At 44.6% G+C, this 24,823-nt stretch overlaps 1 protein-coding gene and 1 pseudogene across 2 annotated transcripts; one reads left to right on the top strand and one right to left on the bottom strand.

The window, feature by feature from the left end:
• The first annotated feature begins 6,956 nt into the window (after positions 1-6,956).
• Positions 6,957-8,332, top strand: LOC307054059 (elongation factor 1-alpha 1-like; annotated as a pseudogene). Its single transcript has one exon. The product of its transcript is annotated as an elongation factor 1-alpha 1-like (transcript).
• A 4,258-nt stretch (positions 8,333-12,590) lies between these two features.
• On the bottom strand, positions 12,591-15,414 carry RTP1 (receptor transporter protein 1; the record flags this gene model as incomplete). The annotated part of the gene is made up of 2 exons (XM_079704726.1): positions 12,591-13,110; positions 15,143-15,414. 2 exons carry the CDS (start codon positions 15,412-15,414, stop codon positions 12,591-12,593), a joined length of 792 nt encoding a protein of 263 aa, XP_079560852.1.
• Between the last annotated feature and the right edge of the window lie 9,409 nt (positions 15,415-24,823).

The raw sequence follows: 24,823 nt of genomic DNA on the forward strand, positions 1-24,823 counted from the left end.
TACACTCTCTTCCCTCACATAAAGGACATGTCCAGGGCTTCCCTTGTGGTGCAGTGGTTGAGAGTCCGCCTGCCAATGCAGGGGACACGGGTTCGTGCCCCGGTCCGGGAAGATCCCACATGCCGCGGAGCGGCTGGGCCCGTGAGCCATGGCTGCTGATCCTGCGCGTCCAGAGCCTTTGCTCTGCAACGGGAGAGGCCACAGCAGTGAGAGGCCCGCGTACCGCAAAAAAAAAAAAAAAGGACATGTCCAGCAGACCAGTGCTCTGCCTCCGGGATCAGAGCCCACATCTAAAAGAAACTTTCTCCTTAAAATCAGACAACTCTGAGACTTGAAGCAGCCTCGGAATTTGTGTACAAATACTGACTTCTGGCTGGACCCAGTTTATCCTGGTTATTCCCCCAATTGCAATTTCATCCTGATTCTAAGAGATGTCTAGATGTGCTGCTGGACTTGGGCTTACCCTTGATCTACAAACATTTACTAGATGTACCAGCTCCCGCACTGATGCTAAGGTCCAAGGAAACCAAATGTCTCACAGAGTCATAGAAGCAGAGGGTTGGAGTATCTGTTAGGACCATATTGTCTAACTCTATGACCTCGTTCTTGAACATATCTAAAGATGGGAAACTCACTACCTCCAAATATAGCCAATTTCAACCTCAAAACGTGCTCTTAGAAAGGTCTCTTCTACACAACCAAAATCCACCTCCCAGAATATACTTAGCATATCTAAAGCTATGATTCCGTACCATGAATGTTGTTATCAGCAATAATGATCATGGCCGATTTCATTAGAAACAGAAGCTGTTGCTCTACATGTGTAGCTGTAACTACACATTACTTCCAATAAACATCTGTATTGAGTCAAAGCATCCTGTTTGGCTTGTATGTTTTTCACGTACTGATAGTTCTGGTGAGTGGTGTTTTCATTTATCAACATTTCTCTGTATCCAATTAGGATCCCTGAACCATGAAGAGAGAGAGAGAGATTGATGGGAAGATCAAATTATCAATACAAAAGCACTTCTTAGGCTTTTCAGGTCAGTTCTGATTAAATACCTTGTTCTATTGTTCCTATAAGTTATCAAAATATCCCAGGATGCCAATCTTTCAATATCCAAATTGTATTTCTTGATTGTCACCCACACCTAGAATAGAAAAAACATTTTTTTTCGGATCATGTGTTCAATTGTTTGGTTCAGAAAATATGGCACCAGGTCTATGAGTGGCCTGTTCTGAACTGGAGTTTGTACTTTCCTTCTGCCATGAGTTAACCTTATTCCCAGGTGGCAGGAATCAAAGAATCAGCAACAATAAGTCCTTCAAGTAAAGGTAGACAACAATCATGGAAGGAAAATCTATACCCCTCATGCAGCAGAGACAGTGGCCAATCTGGGTCTAGTATGGGACATGAAATCAAGAGACTTAGGTTCTAATGCAAGCATATGTTGACTTCTTTATCCACTTAATTTCTCCATCTATAAACTGGCAGAAAAATCTTTGCCCTACCCCTGTCTGAGGGTTGTTGAATCAGACGAATTAGCATGTAGGAAAGAACTTTGAAACTAAATTAGCTCAAAATAAAAAGGTCTATGGGAAATAATCACTAAAACACTTTTGAGTATTTACCATACGATTGAGACCACACTAAGATCTTACACAATTCTCTAATTTAGTCCTCATAATAAGCTATGACAAAAGTACTATTATTATCCCCATTTTACAGCTGAGTAAACTGAAGCATGGTGAGGTTAAAAATGTGGCTCTACCTAGACACAACAACACCCCAGTAGCAATGAGCACACGTACTGTCCAGATTTTTGTTTCTAATACTATTCTCCAATAAAAGAAATAAGGGCTCCTTGAAGACATGGCTGATTCAGGACCAGGGCAGGAAATATACAAGATGATACAAAAGTATCTGGTACCAGAAATTAAGTAAGTCACACAATGATGGGGGTGTGTGACACAGGAACCAACAGGAAGAGCTCCAGTGGTAAAAGCTGGTGTAATTTGAGCAGCAAAATATCATTGGATTATAACTCAAAGTATAAAATAAATACCCGTAAATATATACTTATATGAATAAATAACTGAGTAAAAAAATAGAGGAGAATAAAAAATAATTTATGTAAATACTTTGACATAAAGGAGGTGGAACATAACTCCCCATCCCTTAAGTGTGGGCTGCACATAGTGACCTCTTTCTAAAGAGTACAGTACGGAAATGGGGTGAGGGGAGAGCCACTCTATAGAGGAGAAACCTGACAAAACGTTGCCTCAGCCACATGAGCACAGTTAATATCAACAGAGATGAGTCACACTGATAGTTTGTGACCTGGATATGCTGTGATGAAAATGTTGCTGTGCCTGTGTTCTACCTCCCCAGATCTCATAAGCCCACTCTAATCCCGAGAAACATATCAGAAAACTCCCAATTGTGGGATATTTTACACAATACTTGACCAATACTCCTCAGAACTTTGGAGATCATCAAAAACAAAGAAAGTCTGAGAAACTGTCTCAGCCAAGAGGAACCTGTAATAGGTTGAACTGTATCCCTCAAAAGATATGCTGAGGTCCTAACCCTCAGTACCTCCAAACAGGACCTTATTTGGAAATAGGGGCCTTGCAGAGGTAATTAGTTAAAACAAGGTCATACTGGAGTAGGTGATGACTGGTGTCCTTAAGAGAAGATGAGACACAGAGAAACAGACACATGAGGGCAGAACACATTGTGACGATGGGGGCTGAGATTGAAATCCCACAGAGGCAAGCCAAGGAATGCCAAGGAATGCTAGTTTCAGCAAACTAGCAGAAGCTAGGAACAGACAAGGAAGGATTATCCCCTACAGGTTGCAGAGAGAGCATAGCCCTGCCAACTGTGAGACAATACATTTCTGCTGTTTTAAGCCACCCAGTTTGAGGTGCTTTGTTATGGCAGCCCTTTATGGAAACTAATACAGAGCCTAAGAAGACATCTTTAGATGACATCCTGGGACAGAAAAAGGACATTAGGTAAAAACTAAGGAAATCTGAATAGTTAAGAATAATATATCAATACTGGTTTATTAATTGTGACAAATGCACCATACTAACATGGGATGTTAATAACAGGGGAAACTGGTGAAGCGTATATGGGAACTTTATCATCTTCACAACTCTTCTAAAAATCTAAAAGTATTCTAAAATTAAAAGTTTGTATTTAAAACAATGTGACCTAAGATCTTGCAGCTAGGAGATTAGGGGCACTGGGATTTGAAACCAGTTCTGATGGACTCTGGAGCCCAGGCTCTCGCTCCACTGGTTCTATACCAGTGGTTCTTGAACTAGGCAGCACACAGGAAACTCCCGGTTTAAAAATGTTTAACCATCTTAAAGGAATACTGATGTCTGGTTCACACCCTCCAGAGACTCATATATAATCAGTCTGGAGTAAGGCTGAACCCTGGGGGCTTGGGAGTGGTAGTTAAAGTTCCCCCAGGTGATTCTAATGTGCACCCAGTTTGAGATGCACGTTTCCAGGCTGTCCTGCTCATGTGTGACCCCTGAGCCTTTATTTCCCAAGCTTGAGTTTTTTGACCCAGGTCATGTTTCTGTGAGAGGCGGAGGAGAGGCAGACACCCTGCTGCTCTAGCCCTAGATCCAGGAGTTTTCTGTGATTCCGCAGCAACACTGTCGCTAAGACATTTCTGCGTTAGTGTCTTCCTGGCAAGAACAGTGCTCTTTTACTTTGCAGTGGTAAACTGAAGAAGGGGAATGCATCCCAGGCATGGGCGATAGCACGTGAGAAAGCGGGGTTATGATAGGGTGTTTGGGGGAAACTGAGTGACTTGGTGTCCCTGGAGAGCCAGAGAAATTGGGAGAAAAAAGAACAGCATCAGGAAGTACTGACCTGGGATGCTTAGCGTGGTTTTGGGAATGGGGAGACATTTGAGGGTTTTAGACCAAGGAGAGACGTGGTGAGCTTTACCTTGAAAGGTAAATCAGGCTTTAGTGCAGAGAGTAAACTGTGGGAGAAGAGCCTAAAGGTAGGGAGACTCAATATGGCTTCCCAACAACAAGTGAGGCACCCTCTGGTCCTGAACAAGGGCAGGCCCGAGGAGAGGGAGGATAAGAATCGGCTTCCAGGGGCTCTGAGAACCTAGGGCTGGGCCTAGAAGAGCCACTTTGAAGAGATTCAAACCTCTGTTCACATTTGAGGGTGAATTAGTAGAGAGTAGAGGGGGAAAAGGGAAGGGACCAAAACCTGAAGGCAGTAACTGTTTTCAGATCCCTGGACTTTCTGGCACCGGTGCTCTCTCCAGAAAGGAAGCCAGGGCATTCTCTGAACTTGAGGGAAAGAGACAAACAGGGCCTTTGTGACCACCTCCTGCGTCTGGTATGTGTTGGCCTTTTTTCAAGAAGATAAGGAAAATGTCTTTTGTATGCAAAAACACAGGCTCAATTCCCAGCAGTGAGCTTCTGATCACAGGAAAAAGAGCCAGGGCCCTGCTAATATTTAGGCAAAGCCTCCTAGGGAGACCTCTCTGAGAAGTGGGGTGTTAGGACAAGACAGTGTTAAGACAGGGGAAGATGTGTCAAGCCTGGATGTTGCCCAGGGCTGAGCGTGCAGTGCAGGATGATGAACAGATTAGTGTGGGTGGGAACATATCTTACCCTCCAACATCTTCCAGTCCCAGGGGAAGTCTCTGCAAAGTAACATGCCAACAGGCCAGCACCAAACAGAGCAAGCCCCGGGGATCCAAAGGGTACAGTGTAGATGCAGTCCAATCCCAATGTCTTAGATGATGCTGACCTATTTTAAAAGTGAGGACTCTCACCTCCCATTCAGCTGTTTATCCTGTGACATTTTTCCATCTTGCCCATCTCCTGGGACTATCCAGCTTATTTAATCCACTCCCACTAAACCCTCCCATGTGGCCCAGACTTGCCAACAGGATCCCAGACAACAGAATCCTTCCTTTAAACAATTCCAACAACAGCTCCCTTTGCTCTGAGTTTGCCTGTCCAAGGCCCAAATCCATATTGGCGGTCTAGGCCTCCCATTAAGTCTTTTTATTTCAGTGTATTTCATCATTACGAAATACTTTAAACATACAAAACAAAACAAAACAAACAAGATACAAATCCACGTCCTGCTCAGACCTGATGAAACAACAAGGGACGCAGGGGACATGGACAGGATTCTAATTCAAGAAGTAAGTTGGTGCCATGAGACAGAAGGTGCTATGGATGCGTGGAAAGAGTTCTGAAACCTGACCCTGAAGACGTGGGCTCCAGCCCCAGCTCTGCTGCCTAATGGTTCTGAATGCTCAAGTGGGTCATGCTCTCTGTGCTCAGTTTCCACAGTCCCCCTCGAGTTTCTCCATTCCAACCTCTATACATAGATAGCCCCAGGGCTCAGTCCTGGGCCTCCTGTCTGTACTCTCTACCCTCAGTCCCTGAGTAATCTCATCTAATTTCATAACATTTAACATCATTGAAATGCTAATGACTTCACTTGCATCTCCAGCTTGGTCCTCTCCTCTGAACCACAGGTATGAATATTCAACTGCCTTGGCATTTCTTGTGTTCAGTGTCTAACAGGATGCCCAAAAAGCATCTCAGACTTCACATGTCCACAACCAAGCTCCTGTTATGGCCCCCATGTCTGTTCCTTACACAGCCAACCCCATCTCAGAAAGTGGTAACTCCACTCTTCCAGTTGACCTGACCAAAAATCTTGGGGCATGTTTGATTCATCTTTCTCACACACCATACATCTGAGTCATCAACAAACCCCCTCAGCTCTACTTTAAAATACAGCCAGATTCAATCCCAGTTACTACCATCCTGGTACAGGTCTCCACCCAGGAACAGGCACTATCCCCTCTTTGCTGGATTGTTGCAGGAGCCTCCTAGCTAATCTTTCCTCTTTCATTCTTGTCCCTCTGTGGACATTCTCAACACAGTGACACTAAATTGGATTACATCACCCCACTGCTCAAACCCTCCAATGGCTTCTTGTCTCATTTAAATCAACAACCAATGTCCTGATGACCTATGGCTTATATGCTCTGACCCCCGTCCTCACTTAGTAATGACTACTAAGCCTGAACTGCATTCCAGCCGCATTGGCCTCCTCATGGTTCAACATTCCAGGCTGCTCCTACCTCAAGGCTTTTGCACACGCCCTTTGCCTTACTCAGTTCCTTCATCTTTTTTCAGATGTCACCTTCTTAGTGAGACCTTCCCTAGCTGCCTAATCTAAAACTGGAACTCCATCCCCTGCCCCTCCTGTCCCCCTTGCCTACTGTATTCTTCTCCTTAGTACTTAACACTATCTAGTATACCACACAGCTTACTTACAGTGTTTGCTGTCTAGTTTTTCTACTATCCATAAGGTCGGTGATTTAGTCACTTTGCTCTCCACTATATCTCTAGCACCTAGAACAATGCCTGGCACATAATATGTACTCAATAAACATTTGTTGAGTGAATAAATCTTGAAAATAGGGAAGATCTTATTATGTCCTCAAAATAATACTGTAAGCCTATTAAGATGGGAGTGAAGAATTATTGGGCTTAGAAGTGAAGGGATAAGACACAGACCGATATTCCAACACTACCACCCAAGTCCTTGTATAAGGTGACCCCTCTCAAGGTAACTGCCTTTCAAAATGTGAATACCTTTAGAGAGAGGTTGAGTCAGAGTAAGATGCATAAATCAATTTGCTCCAGAAAGGAAAGGAAAGGAAGATGCTATGGACATTCAGGTAAGAAGGTCCACCCCCAAGCTGACCTAGGCAGACTGAAATCTTGGTGTAACAACTAGATGGCCTATTAGAGGGGTCAGGGTCAGGGCACTATCCCAAATGCCCGAGGACAAAATAAGACGTGGCAGCTTTATCGCAATGGGTTTGCCTCCAGGACCCAGGTGTCGTGAAAACCACCACTAAACCTAAGCAAAAATGGGAAAGGAGAAAACCCACATCAACATCGTTGTCATTGGACACCTAGATTCGGGGAAGTCTACCACTACTGGCCATCTGATCTACCAATGTGGTGGGATCGACAAGAGAACCATTGAAAAGTTTGAGAAGGAGGCTGCCAAGATAGGAAAGGGCTCCTTCAAGTATGCCTGGGTCTTGGACAAACTGAAAGCTGAACGCAAGCGTGGTATCACCATTGATATCTCCCTATGGAAATTCGAGACCAGCAAGTACTATGTGACCATCATTGATGCCCCAGGACACAGAGGCTTCATCAAAAACATGATTACAGGCACATCCCAGGCTTATTGTGCTGTCCTGATTGTTGCTGCTGGTGCTGGTGAATTTGAAGCTGGTATTTCCTAGAATGGGCAGACCTGTGAGCATGCCCTTCTGGTCTACACTCTGGGTGTGAAACAACTAATTGTTGGAGTTAACAAAATGGATTCCACTGAGCCACCCTACAGCCAGAAGAGATATGAGGAAATTGTTAAGGAAGTCAGCGCCTCCATTAAGAAAATTGGCTACAACCCCGACACAGTAGCATTTGTGCCAATTTCTGGCTGGAATGGTGACAACATGCTGGAGCCAAGTGCTAACATGCTGTGGTTCAAGGGATGGAAAGTCACCTGAAAAGATGGCAGTGCCAGTGGAACCACACTGCTTGAAGCTCTGGATTGCATCCTGCCACCAACTCGCCCAACTGACAAGCCCTAGAGTTTGCCCCTCCAGGACATCTAAAAAATTGGTGGTATTGGCACTGTCCCTGTGGGTTGAGTGGAGACTGCTATTCTCAAACCTGGCATGGTGGTCACCTTTGCCCCAGTCAATGTGATAACGGAAGTGAAGTCTGTTGAAATGCACCATGAAGCTTTGAGTGAAGCCCTTCCTGGGGACAATGTGGGCTTCAATGTCAAGAATGTGTCTGTCAAAGATGTTCACTGTGGCAATGTGGCTGGTGACAGCAAAAATGACCCGCTGATGGAAGCAGCTGGCTTCACAGCTCAGGTGATTATCTTGAACCATCCAGGCCAAAGCATTGCTGGATATGCACCTGTGCTGGATTGTCACACAGCTCACATTGCCTGCAAGTTTGCTGAGCTGAAGGAGAAGATTGATCATCATTCTGGGAAAAAGCTGGAACTCTTGAAATCTGGTGATGCTGTCATTGTTGATATGGTTCCTGGCAAACCCATGTGTGTTGAGAGCTTCTCTGACTATCCTCCTCTGGGCCATTTTGCTGTTCGTGACATGAGACAGATGGTTTCTGTGGGTGTCATCAAAGCAGTGGACAAAAGGCAGCTGGAGCTGGCAAGGTCACCAAGTCTGCCCAGAAAGCTCAGAAGGCTAAATGAATATTATCCTCAATACCTGCCACCCCAGTCTTAATCAGTGGTAGAAGAATGGTCTCAGGACAGTTTGTCTCAATTGGCCATTTAAGTTTAATAGCAAAAGACTGGTTAATGATAACAATGCATGGTAAAACCTTCAGAAGGAAAGGAGAATGTTTTGTGGACCATTTCTTTTGTGTGTGGCAGTTTTAAGGTATCAGTTTTTAAAATCAGTACTTTTTAATGGAAACAACTCGACCAAAAATCTGTCACAGAATTTGAGACCCATTAAAAAAGTTTAATGAGAAAAAAAAAAAAAGTCTAAGCAGCAGTTTTTGAGCAACGTCAGAGCTAGCAGGGAGCCTTCAGTTCACCTTACCTCTTTGCTTTACAAATGAAGAAACTGAGACCCAGGGGAGGGGAAAGACTAGATCATCCAAGGTCAGCAACCTACATGCCTGGATATTGGCTAAGCCAGGGCTGAAACCCAGGTTTCCAGCCCTCAGGCCAATGAGATTTCTATACCACAACCACCAACCCACCAGCCCTCACAAGGCCCTGTCATAAAAGAGCCATATAGCAGGCAGATTTCACTTCCCTGATGCGTGTGGCAGTACCCACGCAATGCCGAAAATGATCCCAAAGGAAATTTCTTAGCTGGGAGTCCTGCAGAGAACCAGAATGGGACTTGGAAAAGAACTAAATTCCTTCTGGGGTATTTCAGCCAATGGGAATGGAGCCCAGAAATCACTGATGTTTTCTGTTTGGGGAGATTTTTTAAATAGCTATCTTTGAAGAATGAAGAGTGGCTACCATGCTGCTGGGAAAATGAAGTTATTGCTTTGCAAGATATATGAGGAGAAGAAAAGAAACGATGCTACATATATTAAAATAAACTAGTTCTAACTCTTGGACTGGGAAGTTAACCCTTGCCTTCCATGTTTTTTCCTAAAGTATTTACCAACAGAACTGAAATCACAAAGAGAAAGCCCTCCAGGACTCAAAGGGGAGGCTGCCAATTGAAAGGAAAAGGAGAAGAAAGAAGAAGATGAGCATTCAATCTCAACAGAAAGAAGAGAATGAACATGGGCTTTGTATCTGGAATGTCACAGATAGTGTATTATTTATTCCTTACAATAGCCCTCCGTGGCAGATCGATTATTCCAATTTCAACGAGGAGGAAAACTGGGGCTCAAGGAGCTTAACTAATTTGCCTAAGACCATACAGCTAGTAAGTAGCAGAACTAGGACTCAAGTCTTTCTTAACCCCAGATTTCATGATCTTGCCTTACTCCACGCTGTGCAGTGCAGCTCAACTTTCGTACTTTCTCTAGTACTTCAGTTTCTTCTCCATAAAATAAGGGCACTCAATCAAGACATCTCTAATCTGTCTCACAGCAAGTCATCCTTAGTTGGTGATCTTCTGGGTTTGCAGGACTCCTGAGCCCCAAGAAGAGTTCTCCCATTGGGCTGTTCCTCCATCCTGCTGAGTTTGAAGGAAGTGATCAAGGCAGCACTTCTTGCTGACCCTACACTAAGGATTGCAGCCTCTGGAACACCAATTCAAGTGCCTGTAGGTCTCCTCCTGACTTGAACATCAAAACCAATGCACAGAAGCACCAGTGGGAGAGGCTTGGGATCCTGGAATGTCCCTGAGGAGTTTATTTATAAAACCTAGGGTACATCTAACAAGGTCATCATGTGGCATGTAGCCACGTGTGCAAAGAAAGAGCTGTCCTAGAGAAGTCTTTGCCAAGACAAGGGCTAAGCTGTGAATAAGCCTAGCAAGTATAAGGGACAATAAGGGAGACAGAGGAGGTGTTTGTAGATTGTAGACATCTTCCTACAGAGCAGGAAGAAGCTTAATGCTTTAGGAAAGAGTTCTGGAGTAAACCCAGTCGAGGGTTGGACCCTTGCTCTACCAATACCTGGCAGTGGGGACTGGAGTAAGTCACTTCCAAGCCGTGATCACACTCTAGCAGGGAGTATAGCTATAGACAAGTAATTACAACCAAGCTTGATAAGCATCTGGCAAGGGTGGCAGAGCTCAAAATTGGAGATTCTCAGAGCAGGATAAAGCCATGCAGCAGGTGGTCAGGCAGGAGCAGGGAGGTTTGAGGGAGGGTCAAGTCCCCAGGGAGTGAGTGGGGAAGCTGTGCCCAAGTCCTAGAGCATCCAAGGCAGGTCTTCAAGGAAGATCTCTGGGCTCATTATTATAAGCCTGGGTGCGGAAGGAAGCCTATTCCTCAGTTAGGAGGCATTACACCAGGCAGCTCAGGTGGATCACCTGGGGGTCTTATTCTAATTTCAGATGCTCAGACCCCACACCCAGAAATTCTGATTCTGCTGGTCTGAGGTGGTGGCTAGGCACTGACGTTTCTTTAAAGGCTTCCCAGGATTTCTGAAGTCCAAGGCTGAGAATATCTGCAGTAAGCAGAGATCTCTGAGAGACACGGCCTACCCCTTAGTGCTTGCTGGATCCCAGCACCCAAATCAGGCCTTGCCAGAGAGAAGGCACTCAGGATATGCCTCCTGGATAAAGGAATGACTACTTGTGTATGTGAAGCAAAGGAAGTCACCAGGCAGTTACTAGAATCAGAGCAAGGGCAAGAGTAAGACTAACCTTATGCTGAGTCCCCTGGATGGCTGACCAAGGGCTGCCTGAATCCCTCCTGACTATGTACACGGTTGGCCCAGACCTTGAAGCTGGAGCTAGATCAAGCTTTATATAGGGACCCCAGAAAGGGGAGAGAGAGGATGGGAGGGGTGTCCAACAGCCCATTACAGATCAGGGACACTGGTGAATCCCAAGCACACAGTAATGACTACTAAGCCTGATTGAAGAAATCCCATCTTTATTAAAGTATCCTGTCTTTATATAAGTGGCCCTCCTCCCTCCACCACTACAGACGGTGGGTGGTGACTTCCCATTAGAAAGGGGGGCAGTGGGGGAAGGAGAAGGAGTCAAGTTATTAACAAAGGTGAGGTGGACGAGGACCCTCAAAAGTACAGGGTGGTGCCCCGCTTCCTGCTTTCTGCCTCCCCTCCCCAAATCACACTCTGTACCCCTACCATCAGAAGGTCTCCTCTCCTCCCTTTCTACAACATATGGCATCCCATTTGAAGGCGATTAGGATTCTCCCACATATCTATGCACTCCTCTAGGACAAAACACTTCCCATCTTTCATGCTCCCTCTCTTACTAATGGCCCCCCATCCCTGTGGTTCTAGGTGGACAGCTGATCTTTGGTGAGCGGGCCCATGCCTAGTCCATATGGGAAAGCCTCTCAACGAGGGTTTCAACAAATAGCCCAAGAAGCCAGGCCCCTCTTCCTGTATTCTGACCATCAGAACCACTGAGAATCAGTCCGACTTGGTCCCTGAACTCTGAACACTCTTCACTATAATGGAGAGTCATTATATTTGTTTCCTAGGGATTTTGTGCTTTGCTTCTAACATTCTACCTTCTGAACCTCTCCTAAATTCTCTGATGGTTCATGTGCAGTGGGTGGGAAGCCTAGCTCTATGGGACTCCACCCCAAGCACCATCTGGGCACCAGACAGGCCCCAGAGTCCACCCTGAGTGGAGGGAAGCCAGAAACTGGGAGTGTGGAAAACAGAAGCAAGGGACCCTGCGTACCCAGGAACAAAGGGGCAGCCTAGTGCCTCCACCTCTCTCCCTTCAAGAGGAACCTCTGCTCTGTGCATGGAGAAGGAGCTATGGACGAGACTCATACACCAGGCAGAGGCTAATGTAAGGCTGCATCTCCGGATACGGGCAATAATGAGGGGTAGGGCTGGGGTTAATGAGAAAGCAAGGAGGAGCTCATTGCTGTGGAAAGGCCCCTTGAGATCACACCTAGCCCTGTAATTTTCAAACTTTTTAAATGCAGTTGGACCTTTTTCATACAAAACTCTTAAATAATCTCCATCTAATATGGAGCTGCTCTAGAGGAGGAGGTAGGAGTTGGGGATGGGTGGTTTGACCATGATGGGAAATGCACTCACTCACCCCTTCCAAATCCAGAAGCCCCGAGGCACATATGCAGAACGTTGGGGTCCTGGGCCTCACTTTGAAAAGCCAGTGATCTAGCCCAAACCCTTACTTTTATAGATAGAAAAGCAGGGTGATTTGTCCTGGGTCCCCACTGAGTCAGTGGTGGCACTGGCACTAGAACTTATCCCCACTCCCAACTCAGGTCTCTCTTCACCCCCTCCCACCAGTTGGCTGGCCTCTCAGGCCTTGGGCCCCTAGCATCCACCTGGGCCCAACAAGGGAATCTTAGACGGAGCTGTGGAAGGAGAACTGCAGGTAGATGATCAGCAGCAGGACCGTGGCCCAAAACAAGCACCAGGGGATGGAGCAGAAATTGCAGCCAGAACCCGCCTCGGCCTGCGGCTTGGTGGGGCTGGGAGCCCGGGAGAAGGTGTAGGTTGTCGCCTCCTCCTCCAGCAGCTTCTCGCTGGGCTTCCAGTGCACGATGCCCTCCTGGCAGGCCTCGCAGAACTCTCCGCGGTGCCGCCGGTTGTCTTGGCGGCTGGCCACGTGGATGCGGTACTGGCCGCCGCGCTCCCCGTAGCACTGCTCGCGCAGGCTGCTGATGAGGTTGTCCACCAGGCTCTCGATGTTCTCCTCCAGCATGCTCGACTCGTCCAGCCGCGCCGTGCCGCACTCGTAGCACAGCTGCTTGAAGACGCGCATGCGCACCGAGCCCGCCCGCTGGGCGCAGTCCAGGTACATGTGGAAGAGGATGACCACGTGGGGCGACTGCCAGGTGTGCCAGCACCAGGAGCAGTGGAACCTGCGGAGACGAGGAGAGGCAGGAGGAGAGGACGGAGTGGAGGCGGTGGAAACAGATCCAGGAAGGAGGTAAGGGGCAGTAGGCAGAGCCTGGAGGTAGAGGTGTTGTGTTTACGGCCCCCTGGGTTTCATTAGCTTTCCTCAGGTGGCTTCCCAGCCCGCCCCATTGTGTGCTCTGCTAGGAGCAGAGTAGGCGCCTCAGGAGGCAGCTGGCATTCAGCAGCGCTCTGCCATCACTGGGCCCCCCTCTGTGCTCTGCAGAAGCCTCAGTGCCCTCCATTTCAACGCCCTCAGGCCTTGCCTTTGGGCCTTTGGCTCTGGGCACATTTCCTCATCTGTAAAATGTGCACGTTGCACTAAGAGTCCTTCCTGCTCAAATATCCTTTGAGTCTGATAGCAGGGATGGCCCGCGCCACAGAGAAAACGCAAGCTCCATCCACACACTCTTTTTTTTTTTTTTTTTTTTTGCGGTATGCGGGCCTCTCCCTGCTGTGGCCTCTCCCGTTGCGGAGCACAGGCTCTGGACGCGCAGGCTCAGCGGCCATGGCTCACGAGCCAGCCGCTCCGTGGCATGTGGGATCCTCCCAGACCGGGGCACGAACCTGTGTCCCCTGCATCGGCAGGCAGACTCTCAACGACTGCACCACCAGGGAAGCCCTATCCACACACTCTTACCTGTCAACACTGACTATGAACTGGCTAGACCCCAATCCAGAGAAAATGACACCATTATCAATTCTCAGCCTCTGGGCTGGTGCCAGGGTTAATGTATCTGAAGGCCTGGAAGTGGAGGCAGTTCACGCCCAGAGTGAGCTAACTGGGGCCAGCTGGGGTTCTCAGGTCATCAGCCAGGTCGGGAGGATGCACAAGCCCTCCCCACTCAGCCCCACAAGCCTTCCAGGTCTTTGAGAAGCTGCTGGGCCCTGACAGCGAGTGTCCAGTCCTTTGCATCCCTGCCGTCAGCTGGTTAAGGGGCTCCACATTTCCATTCTCATCTCTTCTCGTTTACTCACACCCTTTGGGGACTGTTTCCCCTCTCCCAAGCTAGACTACAAAACTTGGAATGGAAAATATCAAAACTGGAGGGACCTTAGAACTCACCTAATTAACGCTTTGTTTTACTCTGAGGCAAAGAGTAAAAAGCTGTATACACAGTGAGTTAGAGGCAGAGCCAGTATCCAACACCTAACGGGTACCCAGTAGATGTTTCTTGAATTGCATAAATTGAACTAGGGAAGGAAGGAAAGCCTTGCTTCTGACCCCCAGGCTGCACCACTCAGCCTCCGAATCTTATGTCCCCTAGGTAAGTCTTTACATAATCCACCCATGGACAAGAGTGCTGGAAAGTCATCTCAGACATTACTGTGCATATGAATCACCTAGGGACCTTGCTGAAATGCAGATTCCGATTCAGCAGGTCTAGAATGGGGCCCAAGCTTCTGCATCTTTAACAAGTTCCAGGTGATGCTACTGATGCTGGTCCATGAACCAAGAGGCAAGGATCTATGCTAACCCCTCCTTCCACAAGTGGGGAAAGTGAGGTCCAAGAAGGAAACTGAATTTCTCAAAGGTCATAAAGAGTAGAGCTAGTTTCCAGCACACCTCAGGTGTTCAATATTTTATATTAAGTTAAGCTGAATTAAATAGATGGAAACTGAACTGTTCCAGGACCAGAACATAGGTCTCCTGACCCACAAGCACCCCCTTCTCTTGGCTTTCAATTGTGTTAAGAGGTTATTAAAATATAAAAATATATAAAATACCAGCGTTTGGAACTAATAAATATATTCCACCTCTTTTTCCAGAAGGGGAGACTATGACTCAGAGAGGGAAAGTTACCAGGTGCTCAGCGGAAGAGCTGGAATCAAACTTAGGTGTCCCAACTCCCAGTAGCTACTCTTTCTCTGCCTCCCAGTCTGCACTGGGCCAACAGCAAGACTGACCCCTAGCACCTGGGTTCCCCATGTTTCTGTCTTTTCTTGGAAGGTGTCCCAGGGGCTGCCTGTAGGGCCCCTACTTCCTGGGCTACTCACCTGCCTGAGGCATGCAACTCCAGGTACTGCTTCCAGCCTGGGGCTAGCACATTGTGCTTGAGGTTGGGATCGATGATGAGGTCCCAGCTGTCAGCCGGCTTTGCCTCCTCCATCTTCTCGTAGAAGATTTTCTTCCATTCACCTGTGGTCACACTTTTACACATGGTCTCATCAGTGGCGAGGGAGGGCAAACTCCACTTGAGTGAGAACACGGGAAGTGAGGGCAGGTGCAAGGCAGGGCAGCGCAGTCTCCACGGTCTAAAAATCCTCATCAGTAGGACCGGGAGGAAGCAGGACCCAGCTCCCTCCTTTGTCCGCAGTGGAGCCTGTTTCCACGGCAACCAGGCAGGGAGCCAAGAGACAGAGGTTGGGAAGGAGGGAGTCTCTGAAGGGGTGTTTCAGGGCCCCCAAACTGAGGCTGCAGAGGCAGGGTTTGGGATCTAAGTGACCCTAGACAGGGTGGGGGGCCTGAAAGGAGGCTGAGCTTCAGACCGTCTCACTCTGGCCTGCCAAGGGCATGCATGAGGACCTGGGAACTGGCTCAGCTTTACCTTGCTGCCCCTGGAGGTCTCATCAGCCTCTGGCTGCTATGGTAACCATGATGCCTTAGGGAGCCAAAGGGAAATAAGGGATGGGAAGATGTAGACCTGTTAATAGATGCAGCAATAATAATAAACCCTCTTCCTGCACCCTCACCCATCTTGTGACCAGCACTTTGCCATATACGAAAACTACTGGAGGTCTCGACCCACAATTGTTATTGCCACTGTACAGATCAGGAGACTGGGACTCACCTAGCTTATAAATGGCAGAGCTTGTAGGCAAATCCAAGCTATTGAGCCCCTACCAATTCATTAATTCATTTGTGTCAAACATACCCATGTGCCAGGCTCTATATATGCCAGATGGTCGTAACTGGGTGTGTACCCAGTAACCAGAATGCAATAGGATCCATGCTGTGACAGCCATGTATAAGAGCAGCCACCTGTGCACAAAGGTGGGAGCTATTGCATCAGCCTGGAAGGAATAGAAAAGATAATTTTCAACTTGGTTATAGAAGAGGAACATAATATCCATAGGAGAAACAACCTTTACTATTGGTGCCTCTTTGGCTATTTTTTAATAAATTATTTTTCCTTTATAAAAGTCATACAGGTTTATTATAGAAAACTTGGAAAATATAGATAAAATAAGGCAAAAGTAAGACTCTTCCTAATACCCATGCTCAAGATAGTCACTGTTAATATTATGATGTACACACCCTGCCAGCTATTTTCCGTACATGTATGTGTGTATATATATGTGTGTGTGTGCATGTATGTGTATATATACACACACATTCTACATAGTACACTGTGATCTTTTTTTTTAAATAACAATATATCACAAATATTTTTCTAGATCATTTTCTAGGTCTAGGTCATTAATATTATTCCAGCTTGGAGGCTGCCTATATGCTGTTATATGGTCGGGCATAATTTACTTAGGCAACCTTCTATTTGGGAGCATTAATTTTTTTCAATCTCTCACAGTTACACTCTTGCTTCCTATTTGAGTAAAACTTATTGCTGAAGCTCATGGACCTGCATTTCAGGCATCAGAGATGATGCTTTCTGCAGTTGGAAAACACACTCTTGACTCTGCTCTCTGCAGAAGCTTGGTGTGGCTAGCAGAATCCGAGCAGGCTCTTCAAACAGTATTAATTTGTAGACAGCCTACAGATTCTGAAGTTTAGGGATGAAAAAGAAGGGCCTAAATCTCCCATCTGATTCTGGAGACTATCTTCCAAGTTCTCCTCCTGCCTCTGCATGAATGCTTGATGCCTTAGCATCCTTTATTTTAGCCTCAGTTTATTCAGATTGGCAATGGGATAAAAAAGAGGCAGTGCCTCTAGTGATTAAAAGCAGGAGCTCTGGAATTACTTGCATGGGTTCTTTTTTTTTGGAATGCTCTTATATCCTCATAGGTAGCTATTCTAATATATTTAATATGTATCATTTCAAAATGTATGTTGATGTTTTATGTGAATATACTTTTAATTTGCACAGTAAAGCAATCACTATATAGCACTTACTATGTATCAGGCATTTTTCTAAGTGCTTTATACATATTAATTGATTTCATCTTAATAATAATCTCTATACATAGGTAATAGCAGCAGCAGCTCCATTTTGCAAATACGTAAGCTAAAGCAGAGAGATTAGATAACTTGCCCAAGATTCAACAGCTAATAATTAATGGAACTGGGATTTGAACCTAAGTGATTGTTTCCAAAGCCCCAGCTTAATCACTACACTGCTCAGCATAGAACGTCAAAACAAAACATTTGCTAAATAAATGTGTCTTTCTACCTTCTCATCACTGGATATGGTCATTCCAGACTCAGAGAATTGAAATTCATATCCTTTCAGCAAATAGTTCAGTAGGCCACCCTGAGGCCATAGCCCCTGGATAGAGAAGTGAGTGTATTTAACCCACCAGGTTCCCTGTTATCATTGCGGATGCCTCCTTTTCTGCTGAGCTCCATGGAGCAAGTGTCCACAGACCCCTGATACCCAGTGTAAAGATTTTAGAGCTGAAAGAGAAATTCAGCTTGAAATCTTACCAAAGAAAATACAGTGCAGAAAGCCATCTCTAGGAGCACCATTCCTGTGAAGCTGTAATCATTTGATGACAGGCACCCAGGTTCAGCGGAGAGAACACTGAACTGGAAGGCATGATATGTCAATATATATCCCAGCCCTGCTACTGGCTGGCTTTGTGACCATGGACAAGTCACTTCTTTTGGCCTCAGTTTGTTCATGTGTTCGATGAAGAATTAGACTAGATGGCAAGGCTGAGGTCCCCTCTGGCTGTAGCCATGTATGAATTCAAAGAGCTTTATACTTAGAAACCTGAATCCTTGGAGGGCAGGAGGGCAGATGGAGGCCACTGGATGGAAGAGGGATGCTTCTAATGAGGCATTGCAGGTAGTGCCTGGAGTCAGGGTCTGTCTCCTTGGGGGCTGCTACATAGTTGAAGATCTCCGTGGAGGTGTCACTCCACTAGCTTTGTACTGGACACAGTAAGGACAGAAAATAAATCAGAGCCACTGAACATTAACACTAGAAGGGATTTTAAAGTTCATTAAACTTTTTATCCTTCAAGTCAGTATTCTTGCTTCTGAATTAAGGCAATCTATACTCAGAGAAGTAAACTGACTTAACCAGTCTCAGAGGTGTGATGGGAGCTGTCTCACATTGCATCCACAGGCCAAGGAGAGAATGGAAACTGAGGGCATTTCCAGAAAGTATGTAAAGCTGATAGAAGCTTTTAGAACTTGCCCTGGAGCCAAAGTGTATTACCCAACACCAGGAACAAATTCTCTAGAAACATTTTGCAGTCGTTGCTACAATAAACATTATGATGAAAAACAAGAACACAGAAGGTAAGAATCACCAGAGGTGAGTGTGTGGGTGTGCGTGCACGTGTGCACACATGTGTGTGCATAACCAGCTGATGCAATTCCCATTGGCACAAATTAAGTTTAATTTAGAACCTGAGCTTACTATGCAGAGAGCAATGTAATACACCTTTCTGTATAGCAGAATGTTTTCTCTAATAAAATCATATTTCTATCAAGGCAAATAACCCTGTGGTATTGCAACTTGCTCTCTATCAAATGAACTCTGATGTCATGATATCCACAATTTAGAGATTGCCAATCTGTTATTGACAGGGTTCTTAGACTCTTTAATCAATAGAAATTGATAAGAGGCCAAATGAGAAATTCAGGCAAGGCTTTACTGGGACTTGTGCTGCAGCAGGAGGGAGTGAAAACAAGTAACGGGTTCCCTTGCTCACTCCCTGAGGCGGGCAGCGAGCTAGTCCCTTATATGGGGCAAGGGTAGGGGTGGGTCCAGTGGTCGGGCCAGAGGGGGGGCTTAGGTGATCTGCCCACCCCTTTGGTGGTGTTGAGTGCAGGGGGCATGCGCAGTGCCCTACTTTTGCTCTGGACTCCTCAGAAGTGGCAGTTGGGTTTTTAGTCTTTTTGTATCTTGTTGTTCATAATTTGCCCCAACTGTGCATGTGTGCAGTTACTTTTAGTCCCTTATAGTTTCTTCATATTTTGTTGCTTGAGGAGACATTTGTCCAGGTGCAAGCACTGCAGCAAAGGGTCACAGGTCCCAGCCTGTCTCAAATCTAAACATCTTTAAAGCCAATGGCCTCACCTTGGCTAGTTTCTTAAAGTTTGTGACCACAATTTAAATCCATAAAATGGTTTAAAACTAAATCCCCAAATAGAAAATAGAGTGGTAGGGGAAAAAAGAGAGAAAAGAAAGAAAACCATGTCTCTAATTTGTTATTTGGCTCAATAAGAAATATTTTATAAAGTTTATTATTTTATTATTGCTTATCAAAATGTTATAAAAGATAAACATTGTCACTGTTGAAACAATGCACTAGTGACAAGTGATTCTCAACCAGGGACAATTCCATATCCCTAAAGGGCATGTGGTAAGGAAGGGTATGTTTGGGAGTTGGATCAATGCCTAGAAGTATCTGCTGGCACACAGTGCCTGGAGACCTAGGATCTAAATGTACCTGACAGTTCCACAACAAAGAATTTTCCTTCCCAGAAAGAACTACCTTTGCTGAACCCAAACAGTAAGCCCCTCCATGATCTGTTGATTTACTGGTATAAAGAGCCCAGGTAGTAGTCTCAACTTCCAATTTAATGAAACCATTGTTTTCTTCCTTGGTGGAAGCATTCCTCCCTTGGGAACCAAGACTTCTAAACCAGCAGAGTCCAAAGTTGTCAGGGATAGGAAGCAAAGAATAAAACAAACAAAAAAGTAAAATCACTACCATCAGAGGGAATTTTGAGGGAGCTTTTCCACCTCTGAATTCTTGGAGCTGAGCATCAAACCTTGGTTGCTAATTCAGAGTATACACCACATCCTGGAGAATAATACCCCGGCCCTGCAAGGTGCTGTCACCTAGATGGCTCCATAACTGAGCCTTCCAAAGGCCTCCCCACTGTTCATTGGGGCCAGCTGCTTCAGAGTGATGGGAGATACAGTAAAACGAATGAATTCCATGAGTATGAACCCATTGCCAGATTTCATTTGCTTTAAAATCAGTTCCTGGTCCTGGTCAGAAGCAATGCTATACAGAATATCACAGTGGCAAATAAGTTATTCTCTAAGTTCACTGCTGAGTGTCCAAATGACAATAGCAGAGATCAACAGTGACCCCTTGAATGGGACATGATTCCATGGGGAACCCGCCAACAGCCTGGTAGCAGTTTGATTTTATCAGACCATTTCCATCATGGAAATGGGCAGAACTTTGTTGTCACTGGAATAGAAAATTATTATGGATCTAGGTTTCCCTTCCTTCTTCACAATGCTCTGTCATTTGTGGACTTTCAAAACGCCTTATTCACTATTATGGTATTCCTCAGCTGCTTAGGCTGCCTCACTGCATGGTGGATGGTTTCCAAGAAGGAGCATTCCAAGAGGAAGGAAATGGAAGCCGTCAGTCCACTTAGGGCTGGGTCAGAAATCCTGGAACATCACTCCCATCATGTTCTATTGGTCAAAGCAATCACAGGGCCAGAGTTAAGGAGCTGGAAAAGAAACTCCACCTATTTTTTTAAATTGAAGTATAGTTGATTTACAATGTTGTGTTATTTTAGGTGTACAGCAAAGTGATTCAGTTATATATATATATCTAATATATATGTGTATATATATATACACATATATATTAGATATATATATGCACATTCTTTTTCAGATTATTTTCCATTATAGGTTTTTACAAGATATTAAATATAGTTCCCTGTGCTATACGGTAGGTTTTTGTTGTTTATCTGTTTTATATATAGTAGTGTGTATCTGTCAATCCCAAGCTCCTAAATTATCCCTCCCCTACCCCTGCTCTTCCCTTTGGTAACCATAAATTTGTTTTCTATTCTGTGAGTCTGCTTCTGTTTTGTAAATAATTTCATTTGTATCATGTTTTTAGATTCCACATATAAGTGATATCATATGATATTTGTCTTTCTCTGATTTACTTCACTTAGTATGATAATCTCTAGGTCCATCCATGTTGCTTCAAATAATGCCAATAATGCTGGCATTATTTCCTTCTCTTTTATGGCTGAGTAATACTCCATTGTGTATATATATATATATATATATATATATATATATATATATACCACATCTTCTTTATCCATTCAACTGTCGATGGATACTTAGGTTGCTTCCATTTCTTGGCTATTCTAAATAGTGCTGCTATGAACATTGGGGTGCATGTATCTCTTCAAATTAGAGTTTTCATTTTTTCCAGATATATGCCCAGAAGTGGGATTGCTGGATCATATGGCAACTCTATTCTTAGTTTTCTAAGGAACCTCCATACTGTTCTCCATAGTGGCTGCACCAATTTACATTCCCACCAACAATGTAGGTGGGTTCCCTTTTCTCCATAACCTCTCCAGCATTTATTATTTGTAGACTTTTTGATGATGGCCATTCTGACTGGTGTGAGATAATAACTCATTGTAGTTTTGATTTTCATTCCTCTAATAATTAACGATGTTGAGCATCTTTTCATGTGCCTGTTGGCCATCTGTATATCTTCTTTGGAGAAATGTCTATTTAGGTCTTCAGCCCATTTTTTGATTGGGTTGCTTGTTTTTTTGATACTGAGCTGTATGAGCTATATGTATATTTTGAAAATTAAGCCTTTGTTGGTCCTACTGTTTGCAAGTATTTTCTCCCATTCTGTGGTTGTCTTTTCGTTTTGTTTATGGTTTTCTTTTCTGTGCAAAAGCTTATAATAAACTCCACCTCTTGATGGGGAAGTGGCATATACCTACAGGGAGGACAGGAATTGGTAGTGGCCATCTTTGCAGACTATCCACCAAAGTGCCCAATCGTTTGTTCTTATCCTCCAAAGCTTAGTGTCTTGAAAAAGCTATGTCAAATTCTATGATGCAAGTAGAAGTTGACATTATTTTGCAAAAAAGGAAACTAAAGATCAGAGAAGCAAAGCAAATAGTAAACTAAATCCAGCAAGCCCAACCTCAAAACATAACCAGAAAGGGACAGTAGGGCTGCTCACCTTGAAACCCAGTAAAGGAAACCATCGCAAATACTCAGCCCACTACTACCACCCACCCCTGCCTGCCCTATCACGATGTATAGGAATCCTTTCTTCTCCTTCCCCTCCTGCCCTCACTACCACCACTGAGCTTCTCTTCTAAGCTATTGCTCAATTTTGTGAGTCCTATGTGCCACTATCCTCCAGGGCACTATCAGAGGACAGGGTACAACTTTCTTTTACTTTTCCATGAAGTTACCCATCAGTCAACTGAAAATCCATCTAAGATGCATGTCTAGAACTTTCCCTTCTCTCTCTGATCTCCCTTCAGATGAGATCAGGCACTTTCAGTGTGGTATGGCCATAGAATCTGATCTCCCTTCTGTCTTCTCCTCTTCTGCTTTCTCTTCAGGGCCCTGATTCAGCCTTTAGTGTGAAGCATCTACAAGCAAATAAATGTTCCTCCTACTAATAGTGACTACTTACCATTGCATAACTTTGATTCACTAGCAAGGTTTCTGTCCCTTCATTCTCTTATATCAAAGATCCTCTACTCAGCAAGGTAAAGGAAGAAGGAATGGAGGAGAAAGAAAATTCCATCATACCACATACTATACTCCCTCCAAACATGACCTTTCCAAGAAAAGCCATGAAAAGAGAAAATATGGTTCTCTCTTTTGGAAGCGATGGGAAACTGCTCTGGACAGCAAATGTGTATTTCACAGCAGCCACAGAATAATCCTGGATCACAATTACATTCAATTACTTTGGCTCAGCCTCTACCACATGACCTGAAAAGACAGAAGTGTGTATAGAACAGAGTCAAGGAGTGGAAGAGGTCTGTGAGTTTATCTAGTCCAACCCTGATCAGATGTACCAGTTACTCTGATTTATCACATGTGAGGCTTTACACAGACATAAGATGATCAGTTTTTAATTTAGTGTGAAGGCAACTCTTCGCCCACAGTGAGGAGACCATTCACCGTCTGTCTTCAGACAGACCCAGTGATCCAGGATTAGGGTTACTACTGAAGTCCAAGTAATCACAGAAGCCCATTGACTGTCACGCAGTCACCCAGCCTGACATGAACACCCCCAGTGCCTTGGAGCACACTGTCTCCAGAGGCAGCAGATCTAGCTAAGCTCTGGCTGTTGGAAAGCTCTTCTTGGCTGTATGCCAACCTCTCACTCCCCGAAACCTCAATTCACTGTCCCTTGCAATGTGGAGCGCTTAACAAAGTCCTAGCCCACAGTAAGCAGTCGATAAATTAACTACTTTTAGAGAGGGGGAAAATGTGTTATAGTTTTTCTGCTGGAAGTCTCTATTTAAATAATTTGTAAAAATCTATATTATCAGAACACTGCTGTTTTTTATTCATTAAACTTGAAAGCTTTTATTAAGAATAGCTTATATTGGAGCTGAAACACAACTTTAGGGGAAAGAGTATTATTTATTCTCTTCTCTGACATAATTTTCTGTAATGGCAAAAGCAAAACAGTTCCTATTTTTTCACCGATGTATCACAGAAACTTTCAAGCACATATATAAGTGAACAGCAACAACAAAAAATGGAACTCCACGTTCCCATCACCCAGCTTCAACAACCAGCAGGCTTCTGCCATTCTAAAACATTTTCTTTAACATAATATTTGAGATTTCCTTCAAAATATTATGGGTGGTGGTATAGATGAAACATGATTAACCACGAGTTGATCATTTTTGACTCTGTGGGTACATGTGCATTTATTATACCATTCTTTCTACTTTCTTATGTCGAACCTTTCCATAATAGAAAGTAAATAAGCATTTTTTCTTTTGCTCATCGTCCTCTTCTAATTTTTTGCTTTGAAACCATGAACCCATGCTTCTTGTAACTTGTAACTGCAGGCGTCTAGTTTAAGCCTTTGTGGTCTGAATCTTTCCATACATCTTCCTATCACTATAATGACAACCTAATATGTACAAAAATAGTCAAAACATGTTCCCCTTGTAGCCGCAGATGCACTCACCAACTAATGTCTATGTTTGAAATACATGGTGTATACATAACATGCAGGTAATTACCAGTTCTGTTATCCAGAGGCCTAGCTTCTCAGGCCAAAAGACTTTTCTGTTAAAGGAGTTAAACAGTCTTGGTGAACCATAAAAGTTAAAGTTCCCTTCATTCAACATCCATCCATTGAGTAACTCTTATATGCTAGATGCTCTAGCATGTAGGTAATGTAACATGGCTGTGGGCCACAAAGACAAATTATTCTTTACTCTCTCAGACCAGTGTTCAGATGAATTTTATAGTGATGATCAAAATAAAAGACCACAGGGATCCCCAGCCTCTAGAATACTGCTCAACATGTAGTAGATGTTCAATGTCTATTGAGTGAGTGATGTATGAGTGCATTGCTGGATATCAGGTTATAATCCCAGCCACTTAACAATGACTTAATTATTGAGAGAAGACTATTGACCTCAGTGGAAAAAATAGGAAGGATTTATTCTCCCATATTCATATTTCTAGGTCCTCAGTTTTTGATTGGCTTTGGTTTGGAGGTTAATTTGGAAGTTTATATGTAACTTTTGGTTGCAGT

Source organism: Hyperoodon ampullatus, assembly GCF_949752795.1.
Source record: "Hyperoodon ampullatus genome assembly, chromosome: 5".
Lineage (NCBI taxonomy): Eukaryota > Metazoa > Chordata > Mammalia > Artiodactyla > Ziphiidae > Hyperoodon > Hyperoodon ampullatus.